At 66.1% G+C, this 12,979-nt stretch overlaps 2 protein-coding genes across 2 annotated transcripts; both read left to right on the top strand.

Moving 5' to 3' along the window:
• Positions 1-1,891: 1,891 nt before the first annotated feature.
• On the top strand, positions 1,892-7,722 carry SEMA4C (semaphorin 4C). The gene is made up of 14 exons (XM_030464138.1): positions 1,892-2,092; positions 3,304-3,452; positions 3,550-3,612; positions 3,715-3,813; positions 4,281-4,377; positions 4,462-4,578; positions 4,668-4,819; positions 4,919-5,094; positions 5,173-5,317; positions 5,413-5,635; positions 5,712-5,827; positions 5,917-6,074; positions 6,158-6,228; positions 6,310-7,722. The coding sequence occupies exons 1-14, from the start codon at positions 1,966-1,968 to the stop codon at positions 7,134-7,136; spliced, it is 2,520 nt and encodes an 839-aa protein (XP_030319998.1). The 5' UTR covers positions 1,892-1,965; the 3' UTR covers positions 7,137-7,722.
• A 980-nt stretch (positions 7,723-8,702) lies between these two features.
• ANKRD39 (ankyrin repeat domain 39) lies at positions 8,703-9,835 on the top strand. Its single transcript, XM_030464089.1, has 4 exons — positions 8,703-8,907; positions 9,003-9,106; positions 9,215-9,418; positions 9,489-9,835. Exons 1-4 carry the CDS (start codon positions 8,808-8,810, stop codon positions 9,624-9,626), a joined length of 546 nt encoding a protein of 181 aa, XP_030319949.1. The 5' UTR covers positions 8,703-8,807; the 3' UTR covers positions 9,627-9,835.
• Positions 9,836-12,979: the final 3,144 nt, after the last annotated feature.

Here is a 12,979-nt window from a genome sequence, read left to right as displayed (position 1 = left end):
ATCCGAACCGAATCGATCCGGATGAATCCGAACCGAACTGAGCTGATCGTACGGAACCGAATCGGTCTGAATGTATCCGAACCAAATCGATTTGAACACAACAGATCCAAACGCATCTGAACCGAACCGATCCGAACGTACCCGAACCCAACCGAACATACCCGAACCCAACCGATCGTACCCGAACCCAATCGACCCGATCGTACCCCCCCCACACACCCTCCGAGCCCACCCGATCTTACCCGAACCCACCCGACCCGAGCCCGCCCGATCTTATCCGAACCGACCCGAGCCGACCCGAGCCCCCTCTCCCTCCCCGTGACGTCACGGCGGGGCGGGGCCGAGCGGGGCCGCGCGCCGCGCACCCTCCGCCGCCTCCTCCTCCTCCCGCCGCTCCCGCAGCCCCGGACGGGCCCCCCCTCCCCGGGACCCCCCCGGCCCGGGACCCCCCGCCCCGCGCTGCCGCCGCCGCGTCCCGAGGTGAGTGCGTTCCCCCCGGGCCCGCCGGCTCCGGGCTCCCCCCGCCCCGCCCCGCCCCGGTATTGTTGTGGCGGAGCCGCGGGGGCGGGGGGAGGAGGGGGAGGCGCTTTGTTCCTCCCGGTACCGGGGATCGGGACCGGCGACCCGGGTGGCATCGAACCCCCCCCCCCTTTGGTAACGGGGATGCCCCCCCCCCCCTTCCGTCCCCCTCCCCCAGGCACGGGCTGCCGGTACCGCCGGTACCGACCCCCACGGGGTGAGCCCGAGGGGGGGGATTGTGCCGTGGGGTTGTGGGAACCCCCCGGGGATGGCACCGTCGCGGGGACCCCGCCGAGATAGCATTGTCGTGGGGACCTGCCCGGGATGGCACTGTCCTGGGGACCCCGGGGTGGCACCGTCATTGGGAACCCCCCCCGGGATGGCACCGTCGTGGGGACTCCCCGCGGGATGGCACCGTCGTGGGAACCCCCTGGGGATGTCACCAGCGCGGACCCGTGGCACCCCTGTCCCCCCGTGGGACCCCCTGGTGTCCGGTACCAGACCGGTGGCCCCCAGGGGACCCAGCTGGTGCCACCCCGGCGGTGCCACTGTCACCCGGGGGAACCCCGGGGAACCCCGGCCGTGCTTTTGTCCCCGGGGCCACACCTGTGGCACCGTGTCCCTGCCTGTGGCACGCTGGCCATGCCCGTGGTCCCCTGGCCGTGGTTCTGTCCCCAGGGCTGTGCCCGTGGTCCCCTGGCCGTGGTTCTGTCCCCAGGGCTGTGCCAGTGTCACCCTGTCCCTACCTGTGGCACCCTGACCACGTTCTCCTGATCGTGTTTCTGTCCCCCTGTCCCCTGTTGTCCCCAGAGCCCGTGGCCCCCCAGCCGTGCCCATTGCACCCTGGCTGTCCCAGTGCCACCCTGGCTGTCCCAGTGCCACCCTGGCTGTGCCACCAGCTCCCTGTCCCCTACCTGCAGCCCCTTTGGGGGGTGTCCCCCATTCCCACGCCCCTTCCCAGCCCCCCACCCTCCCGGAAATCCTTCCTGTGCCGGCACGGGGGGGCTCCCCCTCAGCCCCCCTCCCGCCTTCCTGCTTCCCGTGGGCAGGGCAGAACAATTCCCAGCCACATCCTGCTGGGGGGGGACAGGACCGGACGGGAAGGGACAGGACACCCCCGGTGGGTGCCCCCCACCCACCCATCCCTGGGGACATCAGCGGGGAGGGAGGGATGGGGGGGTCCCGGGGCAGGAGGGAAGCGGAAGGGGCCGTTTCCTGCTCTGTGCCCCCCGGCAGTGACTCAGGCAGGGGGGGGCTGTGTGTGTCCCCCCCCGCAGCGTGGGGTACCCCGTGACACCTCCCTCAATGCCCGCCTTGTCCCCGCGCTGCCCGCGTGACACCGGGCGCCCTGGCCCCGCAGCCCTAACGGGGGTCGGGCGTGTCCCTCTCTCTGTCCCCCCCTCCCCTCCTTCTCCAGGCCCTGGGTGTCCCCCCCACCCCCCCGCCATGGCCCCCCGCTCCCTGCTGGCTCTTGTCGCCTCCCTGCTGCTCCTCGGTGTCACCGTTGTCACCGCCGCCACCGCCCCGGGGTCCTCGTGGAGCGCCGTGCCCCGAAAAACCGTCCCCTACTCAGGTAGGTACCTGGGGTGGGGGTCCCCGGGGGGCTCCCAGGGAGGGGGGGGGAGGCACTTGGGGAAACTGAGGCACAGTGGGGTGGGGGAGTTGATTCCCTCTCTCGCTGATGTGGGGACAACACTGGGGGCTGTGGTTGTCCCCACCGCTGGCAGCTTCTGTGTCACATCCGCCCCCCGAGCTTGGCAGCAGAGGGGGGCACAGAGGGACAGTGCCCTGTGTCTCTGTGCCGTGTCCCCTGTCCCTGTGACCTGCTGTCACCCCTGTTCCCAGTTCCCTGTCCCCGTGACCTGCCCTTGCCCCCTGTCCCCGTGCCCAGTGCCAGCACTGTGTCCCCATCCGTGCCCTGTCCCTGTCCCTGTGCCACACCACTGTCCCTGTCCCTTTGCCACATCCTTTTGACCCACTCCCCAGTCCCTCTGCAGTGGCAGTGCCCCTTGTCCCCTATCCATGTGCCGTGCCACTGTCCCCACACTGTGTCCCCTGTCCTTGTGCTGTGCCCACGCCTGGCATTCTGGTCCCCACGCTGTGTCCCCTCTGCTGTGCCCACACACAAGACCCCGGTCCGGTCCCTTTGCCTTGTTCCCTCTGCTCTGCCCCCGCCCAACATTCCTGTCCCTTTGCTGTGCCACTGTCCCCATCCTGTGTCCCCTGTCCCCGTGCCTACGCCTGTCAGCCCTGTCCCTTTGACGTGCCACCAACCCTGTTCCGTGCCCCCTGTCCCTGTGCCATGCCTGAGACCCCCACCCCTTTCCTGTGCCCGTGTCCCCAAGCTGTGTCCCCTGTCCCATGACCCCCCCCTTTGCTGTGCCCATGTCCCCAGGCTGTGTCCCCTGTCCCATGCCCCCACCCAAGACCCCCCACCCTTTGCTGTGCCCGTGTCCCCCTGTCCCATGCCCACACCCAAGACCCCCACCCCTTTGCCGTGCCAGCACTTTGTGTCCCCGTGCCATGCCCGTGCTGTCCCCACGCTGTCCCCATGCCGTGTCAGCCCCCTCCCTGCCCGGGGGCCCTGCTGCCTCCCCCATCAATGAGCCCTTTCTGTGGGGCCTGGGGGCGGGGGGGGGGGTGGTCTCTCCAAAGGCCACCGTGTCCCCCGCTCCGGTGACAAAGAGCCCTTTGTGTGGGGGGCCGGGGCCGGGGGGCTTCCAGCGGTGATGGGGGGGTTGAGGGGGAGCTGCCCACCCGTGACGTCCCCACGTGTGTCCCCAGAGCTGCAGGACGCGGCCAAGAGGTTCTGGCAGGGGGGGGTCTCTCACTACCTGACGCTGACGCTGGACGAGGCCGAGGGGCTGCTCTACGTGGGTGCCCGGGAGGCCGTCTTCGCCCTGGTCACCGGCACCGTGGAGCTCAAGGCGGCGGTGAGGGGGTCCCTGGTTTTAGGAGGGGGGTGGGTGGGGTTTTTTTCAGGGGGGGAGGGATTGTTTTCATCCCCCTGACCCCTTCCTCCATCCCCAGATCTCCTGGGAAGCCCCCGTCGACAAGAAAGCCGAGTGCATCCAGAAGGGCAAGAACAACCAGGTGGGGAGGGGGGTGCTGTGGCAAGGGGGGGGGGTACAGAGCACCCCTGGGTGCCCCCCCTGAGCCCCCTCACTGGATATTTTTTTTTTTTGCCCCCCCCAGACCGACTGCTTCAACTACGTGCGCTTCCTGCAGAGCTACAACAGCTCCCACCTCTATGCCTGTGGCACCTACGCCTTCCAGCCCAAGTGCACCTACATTGTGAGTTGGGGGGTCCCAAAACCCCCTACCCACCCCCACATATCCCCCTGGATGACATCCACAGGTCCCCCCCCCCACCCAGCCATCTCGGGAGCAGGGTGTCCTTCTGCCCAAGGGTGTTACAGTCCCTTTGGAGGGTCATACAGGATAGCTGTGTGCCTGGGGTCTTTGGAGGGGGTCCCTGTCCCCAGGAATGTCATTTAGGGGTGTCGCTGTCCCCAGGTCATCCTGGGCTGTCCCTGTCCCCAAAAGGTCATCTAGGGGGTGATCCTGTTCTCTGGGGGATGGTTCAGGGGTGTCCCTGTCCCCAGATGCACCATCCAGGGGTGTCCCTGACTCCAGAAGCATCATCCAGCGGTGTCCCTGTGCCCACGAGGGGCATTAGGGAGGTGTCTCTGTGCTCTGGATGTGGGGGGACATGAACCAGGGAGGGGTTTGGGACCCCCACCCACTCCCGTGTCCCTCAGGAACTCTCTGGCTTCACCCTGGACCAAGTGGCATTTGAGGACGGCAAGGGGAAGTGTCCCTACGACCCCACCAAGGGACACACGGGCCTCATCGTGGGTAGGTGACACCGCCAGGCACCCACTGGGGTTTTGGGGGTACCTTCTGGACCCCCCCCTTGGTCCCTAACGCCTTCCCTGGCAGATGGGGAGCTTTACTCCGCCACCTTCAACAACTTCCTGGGCACGGAGCCCGTCATCCTCCGCAACCTGGGTCCCCACTACTCCATGAAGACGGAATATCTCACCTCCTGGCTCAACGGTAAGGCTCAGGGGGGACACACGAGGTGTGTGAGGGGGGGAAACCCTTTCCCCAGCAGGCTGTCACCCACTTTTTCCTTTCTTCCCCAGAGCCCCACTTCGTGGCCTCAGCCTACGTGCAGGAGAGCACGGCCAGCAGCACGGGGGACGATGACAAAGTTTACTTCTTCTTCAGCGAGCGGGCGGTGGAGTACGACTGCTACGCCGAGCAGGTGGTGGCCCGGGTGGCCCGGGTCTGCAAGGTAACCCGGGAGGGGACAACTCAGTGCTGTGGGGACACCCTCCAAAGGGTGACTTCACTCCTTGGCGTGGCCCTGTCTGAACGCCGGCCGGGTGTCCAGGGGGACGTCGGGGGTGCCCGCACGCTGCAGAAGAAGTGGACGACGTTCCTGAAGGCTCGTTTGGTGTGTGCAGCCCCTGAGCAGCAGCTCCACTTCAACCGCCTCCAGGCCGTCTTCACCCTCCCGGGGGACAGCTGGCAGGACACCACCTTTTTCGGGGTCTTCCAGGCTCGTTGGTGAGTCCGTAGGGATGTGGCAGCCACCCCCCAGGTGCCAGCCACCCCCTGGCACCCCCTAAAGCTGTCCCCTCCCAGGGGGGACGTGGACGTCTCGGCCATTTGCCGCTACCACATCCTGGAGGTGAAGAAGGCGTTCGAGGGGCCCTACAAGGAGTACCGGGAGCAGGCCCAGAAGTGGGGCCGCTACTCAGATGAGGTGCCCAGCCCCCGGCCTGGCGCGGTGAGTGCCTGAAGAGAGCGGGGAGGGGGGAAAAAAGGGTTTGGGATCAGGCTGTGGGCCTGACTGTCCCCTCTCTGTCCCCTCTCTGTCCCCAGTGCATCACCGACTGGCACCGTCGGAACGGCTTCGCCAGCTCCCTGGAGCTGCCCGACAACACACTCAACTTTGCCAAGAAGCACCCGCTGATGGATGAGCCCATCCTGCCCCACCACGGCCGCCCCCTGCTCCTCAAGAAGGACGCCAACTTCACCCAGCTGGTGGTGGACCGGGTGGCCGGGCTGGATGGCACCATCTACGAGGTGCTCTTCATCGGCACAGGTACCCCTGATGGGGACAGATAACCAGGGAGGGGGTGTCCTCACTGCGGGGACCTCCCTCACCACCTGCCCTGCAGGTGATGGCTGGGTGCACAAGGCGCTGAGCTTGGGCTCTGGTGTCCACCTGGTGGAGGAGCTGCAGGTCTTCGAGCCGGCACAGCCCGTGGAGAGCCTCGTCCTGGCCGGGCGGAAGGTGAGCGGTGCCGTGGGGAGGGTGCTCAGGGTGTCACCCGGCCGTGTCACCCGGCCGTGTCACCTCACCCCTTCTCCCTGTCCTGGCAGAAGCTGCTCTTTGCCGGCTCCCGGTTCCAGGTGGCCCAGTTGCCCTTGGCTGACTGTGGCCGTTACCAGTCCTGCCCAGACTGCGTCCTGGCCCGGGACCCCTACTGCGCCTGGAGCCGCAACGTCAGCCTCTGCGTCCGCACCGACGGCCTCAACAGGTACGGGGGCTCCCTGGGACGAGGGGGACACCCCCTGAAGTGACACGGGGTCCTTCCCTCACCTCCACCCCCTCCTCCCGCAGCTCCCACCTGGTCCAGGATGTGCTGAGCTCCGACACCCGCGCCTGCAGCCTGCCGCAGCTGGCCAAGCAAGGTGAGACCCCCCCGGTTCCACGTGGGGAAGGGGTTACGCGGGACCCTTCCCCCCATTTTGACTCAACCTCCTCTCCCGCAGGTCCCATCACCCCTAAAAATGTGACGGTGGTGGCGGGCACCGACCTGGTGCTGACGTGTCGCTTGGGCTCCAACCTGGCCCGGGCTCTTTGGACCTTCGAGGGGCGGGCGGTGGCGGGGGAGCAGGCGCTGGTGCTGAGCGACAGCCGCTTGCGGGCCCTGGTGGTGCCGGGGGCCGGGGCCCAGCACAGCGGCACGTACCGGTGCTTGGCGGAGGAGGGAGGAGCCCGGCTGGGGGCTGAGGTGTACCGGGTGGCCGTGCTGGCCGGGCCCGGGGTGCCGCTGGAGACGCGGGCGCCGCTGGAGAGCCTGGGGCTGGTGTGGGTGGTGGCGGTGTGCCTGGGGGCCCTCTGCCTGGTGCTGCTGCTCGTGGTCTTCACCCTTTGGAGGCGGCTGAGAGAAGAGCTCGGCAAAGGCACCAAAGCCATCGAGAGCACCTTGGTGTACCCCATCGAGCTGCCCAAGGAGCCCCCCAGTCCCCGCTTCGTCCCCAGCGCCGGTTCCGACTCGGACGAGAAGCTCTGGGACCCGGCCAGTTACTACTACTCGGACGGCTCGCTGAAGATCGTTCCGGGTCACGCCAGCTGCCGCAACGGGGGCCCTCCCGGCGGCACCTCGCCTCCCACCGCCATCCCCGGGCAGCCCCTCCACTCGCCCACCCGCATCCACCTGGGTCCCTTGCGGGGTTCCACGTCCAACGGGTACATCCGCCTGGCCCTGGGCGCCGAGGAGCGCCCGCCCTGCGCCGACCTGGCCGAGGAGCTGAGGCGGAAACTCCAGCAGCGTCAGCCCCTGCCCGACTCCAACCCCGAGGAGTCCTCGGTGTGAGCCGCCCTGCCGAGCAGCCCCAACTACCTCAGGGACCGGCACCCACCGCCCCGCCACCGGCGCCCGACTTGGGGGCTGCGGCCTGGGCGCCGAGACCCCCGCGGCGGGGATGCCGGGATTTGTCGGGCGCCCGGCTCGGGGACCGCCACGTTGCCCCCCGTGGGGGGCACCCGGCCACGCTGTCCCCCACCACCGTTTTTGGGGACCACTGCCAGCCCCGGCACCCGCCTTGGGGCCGCGGCCCCGGTGCGTGTCACGCGTTGGGGGCACAGAGCTGCTCTGCGGAACCGCTTTCGGTACCGGCTGGGACCCGGTTCGGGGTCTGCCACCGGCCTTGTGGGGGAACCACTGAGCCCCCCCATACCCCCGGGCACCGCGCTCCGCCGCGGGCAGTGACCGCAGGATGGGTTTTTTTGGGATGATTTAAGAACCGATCGGGTTTTTCTTCCTGAGAATTTTTCTATGCCCCCTCCTCATCCCCCCCCACCCCCCAACCCACCCTTCCCAGGGCTCCGTACCCCTCCTCAGCCCTGGATGTAAATATCCCCCCCCCCAGCCCCCTGCCTGCCACCCCTTCCCCCCCTGCACGCTGCCTTCCTGGGCCCCTTTTGTATAACCCCCCCCCCCAGTGTAATTTATTTGTTACCAAAATATATTTATTTGCTGTAAATACGTGAGTATTTTTATATTAATAATAAAAAGGAGTAAAAAAAAATAATTAAAAAATATTACATATGAAAAGCAAAGCCCGCGGGGGCCGTGTCCGGTGCTGGGTGGGGGGGTGCGGGGAGGGTGCTGTGCCCCCCCCGGCCGCTGAGCTCATGGAAAAAGGCAGCACTTGGGGCTATAAAAGGGCATCGAGGCTCCGTTCCCAAGGCCGGGGGGGGCCCGGCCGCCCCCTCCCCCGGGGCTGAGGCTGCCGAGGTCTGGCCCCACGCCCGTGCCTCCCCGGATGCCGGGGGTCAGCGTGGGGCATGAGGGGGGGGGGGGATGCGGTCCCTGGGGAGGCTCTGCCGGGAAACGGGGAGGAAGCAGCACCCGGGGTCCCGGGGGGGGCATGGGAGCGGGGCCAGGGGCTGCCCGGGGCGTGGGAAGTGGGGTTGGGGGGGGGCTGAGCCCCACTGGGGAAGAGGGAGGGGGGGCAGGGAAAGCCTGGAGCCCCCCATAGTTGTGGGGGGGCTTGAAGGTGTGCACCCCCCAGCCTCGGGCCCCACATCGGTGTGGGGAGGATCCTAAAGCACCCTGGAGTGGGAGGATGGAGCCCTGGGACCCCCATCAGTGGGGAGGGGGAGCCCTGGGACTCCCATCAGTGGAGAGAGGGAGCCCGGGACCCCCATCAGTGAGGAGGGGGAGCCCTGGGACTCCCATCAGTGGGGAGAGGGAACCCTGGGACCCCCATCAGTGGGGAGAGGGAACCCTGGGACCCCCATCAGTGGGGAGGGGGAGCCCGAGACCCCCAGAGGGGGGGGTGGGGAGAGGTAACAGCCCCGGCAAGGGGGTGAGGGCGCCGCCTAGCGGCCGTGTGCGGAACACGCGTTTGGGGGGCGGCTCTGCTCGCATCACATCGGCTCCGCCCGGATCCCTTCGGCTCCCTTTCCGGCTCCCTTTCCGGCTCCCCTCGGCCCCGCTCGTCTCTCTCCGTCGCCGCTCGGCCCCTTCCCCTCGCTGCCCATGGCCGATGGGCACCGTTGTCCCCCCGGTCCCTGCTGCCCGGGGCGGGTGGCGGTGCCCAGCGCCCACCAGAGCCTGCCAGAGATGGACTTTGAGAGGGGTGCGAAGGGGTCGGGGTGCTGAGGGTGCTGAGGGCAGGGCTTGGGCTCCCTCCGTTCCCCCGCCTGACACCGCCGCTTCCCCGCTCCCCCGCAGGGATCTGGGCGGCGGCGAGGGACGGGGACGAGCGGCGGGTGCTGGAGCTGCTGGAGCGGCGTGGGGAGCCCAGCCAGCCCGACCTGGCGGGGTACACGGCGCTGGTACGGGGGGGCTGGGACTGTTTGAGGAGTGTGTGTGTGTGGGGGGTAGGTTTGGGGGTCCCAGTCCCCCTGCCCACCCCCTGCCTGTGTGTGTCCCCCCCTCCCCAGCACTACGCCAGCCGCAACGGGCACCTGGGGGTCTGCCGGCTGCTGCTGGGGCGGGGGGCTCGCTGCGATGCCCGCACCCCCGGCGGGGCCACCCCCCTGCACCGCGCCAGCTACTGCGGCCACCTGGCCGTGGCACGGCTCCTGCTGGCCCACGGCGCTGACCCGGCTGCCGCCGACGGGGACGGTCACACCAGCCTGCACAAGGTGGGTGACACGGCTTGGGGCGTCCCCCGGCCGGGTGTCCCCTCCCTGTGACAAGAGGTGTCACCCGCAGGCGGCCGAGCGAGGCCACGGCGAGCTCTGCTCCTTGCTCCTGCGGCACAGCCCGGCCCTGGCTGCCCTGCCCGACGCCAAGGGACGGCTGCCCCGCGATGTGGCACACCCGGCCGTGAGGGACCTGCTGGCCACCTGAGGGGGACACGGCGAGGACAGGAGGGACGGAGGGGGCGACATGGAGCCCCCCGAGCCTGGATTTGATGGATCGGCAGAGCGATGGCTCCCAGCAGCTCTGTCCCTGCCCGGGGTGGGCAGGGGGCACACTGGTGTTTGTCAGCTGCCAGCCTTTGTTACAGTGATATTTATTGGCTATAAAGAAAACAAAACAAAAGACAAACACTAAAACCAGGAGAAGTCGTGGTTTGTGAACCAGGAGGCCCCGTGTGGTGCGGGTGCCCGGTCCCAAAGGAGAAGAGGAGGCTCAGGGGAGACCTCATCACTCTCTGCAACTCCCTGAAAGGAGGTTGGAGCCAGGGGGGGGTTGGGCTCTTTTCCCAGGCAACTCTCAGCAAGACAAGAGGGCAGGGTCTCAAGTTGTGCCAGGGGAGGTTTAGGTTGGAGATGAGAAAGAATTTCTTTCTGGAGAGGGTGATCAGGCATTGGAATGGGCTGCCCAGGGAAGGAGTGGATTCTCCGTGTCTGGAGATCTTTCCAAAGAGCCTGGATGTGGCACTGAGTGCCATGGGCTGGGAACCACGGGGGGAGTGGATCAAGGGTTGGACTTGATGAGCTCTGAGCTCCCTTCCAACCCAGCCAGAAAGAGAAGAAACAAAAAGGAAAAGGAAAAGAAAGGAAAGGAAAGGAAAGGAAAGGAAAGGAAAGGAAAGGAAAGGAAAGGAAAGGAAAGGAAAGGAAAGGAAAGGAAGGAAAGGAAAGGAAAGGAAAGGAAAGGAAAGGAAAGGAATAAGAAAGGAAATAGGAAAGTAAAGGGAAAGGGAAAGGGAAGGAAAGGAGAAAAGAAAAAAAAAAAAGAAAAGAAACAGAGTGTCCCCCCGCTGGACATGGCTGCTGGGGCAGTGTCACCGTGCCAGGTCCCTGCCTGGTGGTTCAGGAGCAGGGTCTGGCTCCTGGGGATGGGGTTTGCTTGGTGCTGCTGGGTCATGCAGCTGGATTTGGGGTCCTGGAGGCTGGGAGGGCAGGGAGTGGGCAAGTGCCATGCAGCACCGCCACAAAATGCCCGGGTGAGGCAGTGCCGGGCTCCTGGGGGATGGATCCAGCCCATCCCTCCAGTGCCTGCAGGGGGGGAGCAGCCAGGGGGGTACCAGGAGCACCTCATGCACCCTGCGGTTGTCGGTCCTGGTGGCACCGGGTGGACAGTGGGGACAGGAGCGCTGGGGACAGCGCTGAGAGAGGCAGAACCTGCCAGACATTGAGTTCCAGATTGGTTTGGGTTAAAGGGACCTTAAAGCTCACCCAGGGACATGTGCAGGGACACACCCAGGGACACGCCCAGGACACACCCAGGGACACGCCCAGGACACACCCAGGGTGCTCCAAGCCCCACCCAACCTGGGTCCTTCAGCACCTCCAGGGATGGGGCAGCCACAGCTTCTGGGGACAACCAGGGGCTCAGCACCCTCACCCCAAACAATTTCTTCCTAGGATTTCATCTAAATCTCCAGTTTTTCAGTTCAAACCCTTTCCCCTCATCCCATCCCTCCAGGCCCTTGTCCCCAGTCCCTCCCCAGCTTTCCTGGAGCCCCTTCAGGCACTGGAAGCTGCTCCAAGGTCTCCCCATTGCTCCCTTCTCTTCTCCAGCCTCAACACCCCCAACTCTCCCTCTCTCCAGAGCTGCTCCAGCCCTCCCAGCAGCTCCAGGGCCTCCTCAGGCCTCGCACCCCAAAACCCTCCCCAAGTGGCTGCGGTGCCGCCCCGGGGCTGCTGCCCGCTGCCCGCTCTCCCTCTCCCTGCGGGCACCAGTGCGGGACCGGCCATCCCGCAGTCGCCACCTCCCGCTCCGCTAAGCCCCGCCCTCCCTCCTCCCTGCCACCCAATCCGCGGCCGCCTCGTTACCTGTCGCTCCGCCTCCCAGCACCTCCCTCCTCCTCTCGACCAATCAACAGCCGCATTACCTCAGAGAGCGCAACCAATCAGCTCTCGCTCTCCTCTCGGTGGGCGGTGCTTCGCCGCCGCGCTGTAAACAACCCCGGGGGCAGATTTAAAGGGGCCGCGTCCTCCCAGAGCCCCCCCCTTGTGCCCCCCCCCCCGGTACCCCCGCACCCCCCGAATCACGGAGCAGACGGAAATACAGATATAGATTTTATTACCCAACTAGCAAAAACCCCCCCCAAAACCCCACCAGAGACAATTCCACAGTCAGTTCCAACAACCGGGACCATGGCAGGGGGGGTGTTTGTGGGGGGGTCACAACCGGGAGGGGGAGGCCCGGCCCCCCCCGTACCCCCATGTCCCGGCCTCCCCCCCAAAGATACAAATCAAACCTGATGCAAAAAAAAATAAATACAAATTCCTGGAGGCTGGATTGAGGAGGGGGGGTTGGGGGTGGGGGTTGCATAGAGGAAGATTTAATAAAAAAAAGGGTTCTTTTTATGTCTGGGTTTATTATTATTATTATTATTATTAATAATTATTATTATTATTATTTCTAGCATCTTCCCACGGAAGGACCTAGGACCTGATCGTCGAGATGTGATTAAGAAAAATAATTAACCTTCTCCCAATAACTTACAGAGTTCACCCAGGGAACTTGTGCTTGTTTATTTTTGGGGGGGTTGGGGGTCTCACTTCCCCCTCCGTACCCCAAACCGGGCACGAAGCTCCTGAGCCCCTGGGAGCCGGGACGCTGCTCCCTGGTGGAGATCACCGGGTGTGTGTGGGGGGTTTGGGGCTCCCCCGGTGCCGGGGTTGAGGGGGGGCCCCGGCGCAGACCCCTCCCTCCCTGTACAGCTTTGGTCACTAGCTTTGTGCCACCCCAAAACGCCGGACCCTGCACCCCAAAGCCCCCCCGACCCCCCTTGTCCCGGATACCCTGAGTCACCCCGCAGCCTGGGGGATTGGGGGGGGGGGAAGGCACCGAAACCACCGGGGGGGCCCCCCCTGCCGTGCTGTGACACCAGCGGGTGGCAGAGGTGACGAGGGGATTGGGGTGGGGGTCTCCCCTGAGCCCATCCCCTCAGCCTGAGCTCTGTGCACCCCCACGTTCCCCCCCCCACGGTGCCCCGGGCCAGCGGGAAAAGGGGGGAAGGAGCAGGGAGAAAAGCCACGGCACCACCACCCCCGGGGGGCAAGGGGAGACCCCCCCAGAAACACCGTGGAGGGGTCGGGATGCCCGTTGTGGGGGGGAGGCCATGGTGAAGCCCAAACCCCCTCCCATCCATCACCCCCCCCCCCAAAAGCGCCGTCCGAGACCTGAAGCTCCCTGAGCCGAACGAACGCCGTCGGCGGGCGGCGAGTTAAATTAATTAAAAACAAGCCAAGTCTGGGAAAAAAAACCAAAAAAAAAAACCAACAAAAAAACCAAAACAACAG

The sequence above is a fragment of the Calypte anna genome, chromosome 22 (genome assembly GCF_003957555.1).
Source record: "Calypte anna isolate BGI_N300 chromosome 22, bCalAnn1_v1.p, whole genome shotgun sequence".
Classification (NCBI taxonomy): domain Eukaryota; kingdom Metazoa; phylum Chordata; class Aves; order Apodiformes; family Trochilidae; genus Calypte; species Calypte anna.
The sequence above is the reverse complement of the archived record's forward strand: the minus strand, read 5'-3'. Positions and strand labels throughout refer to the sequence as shown.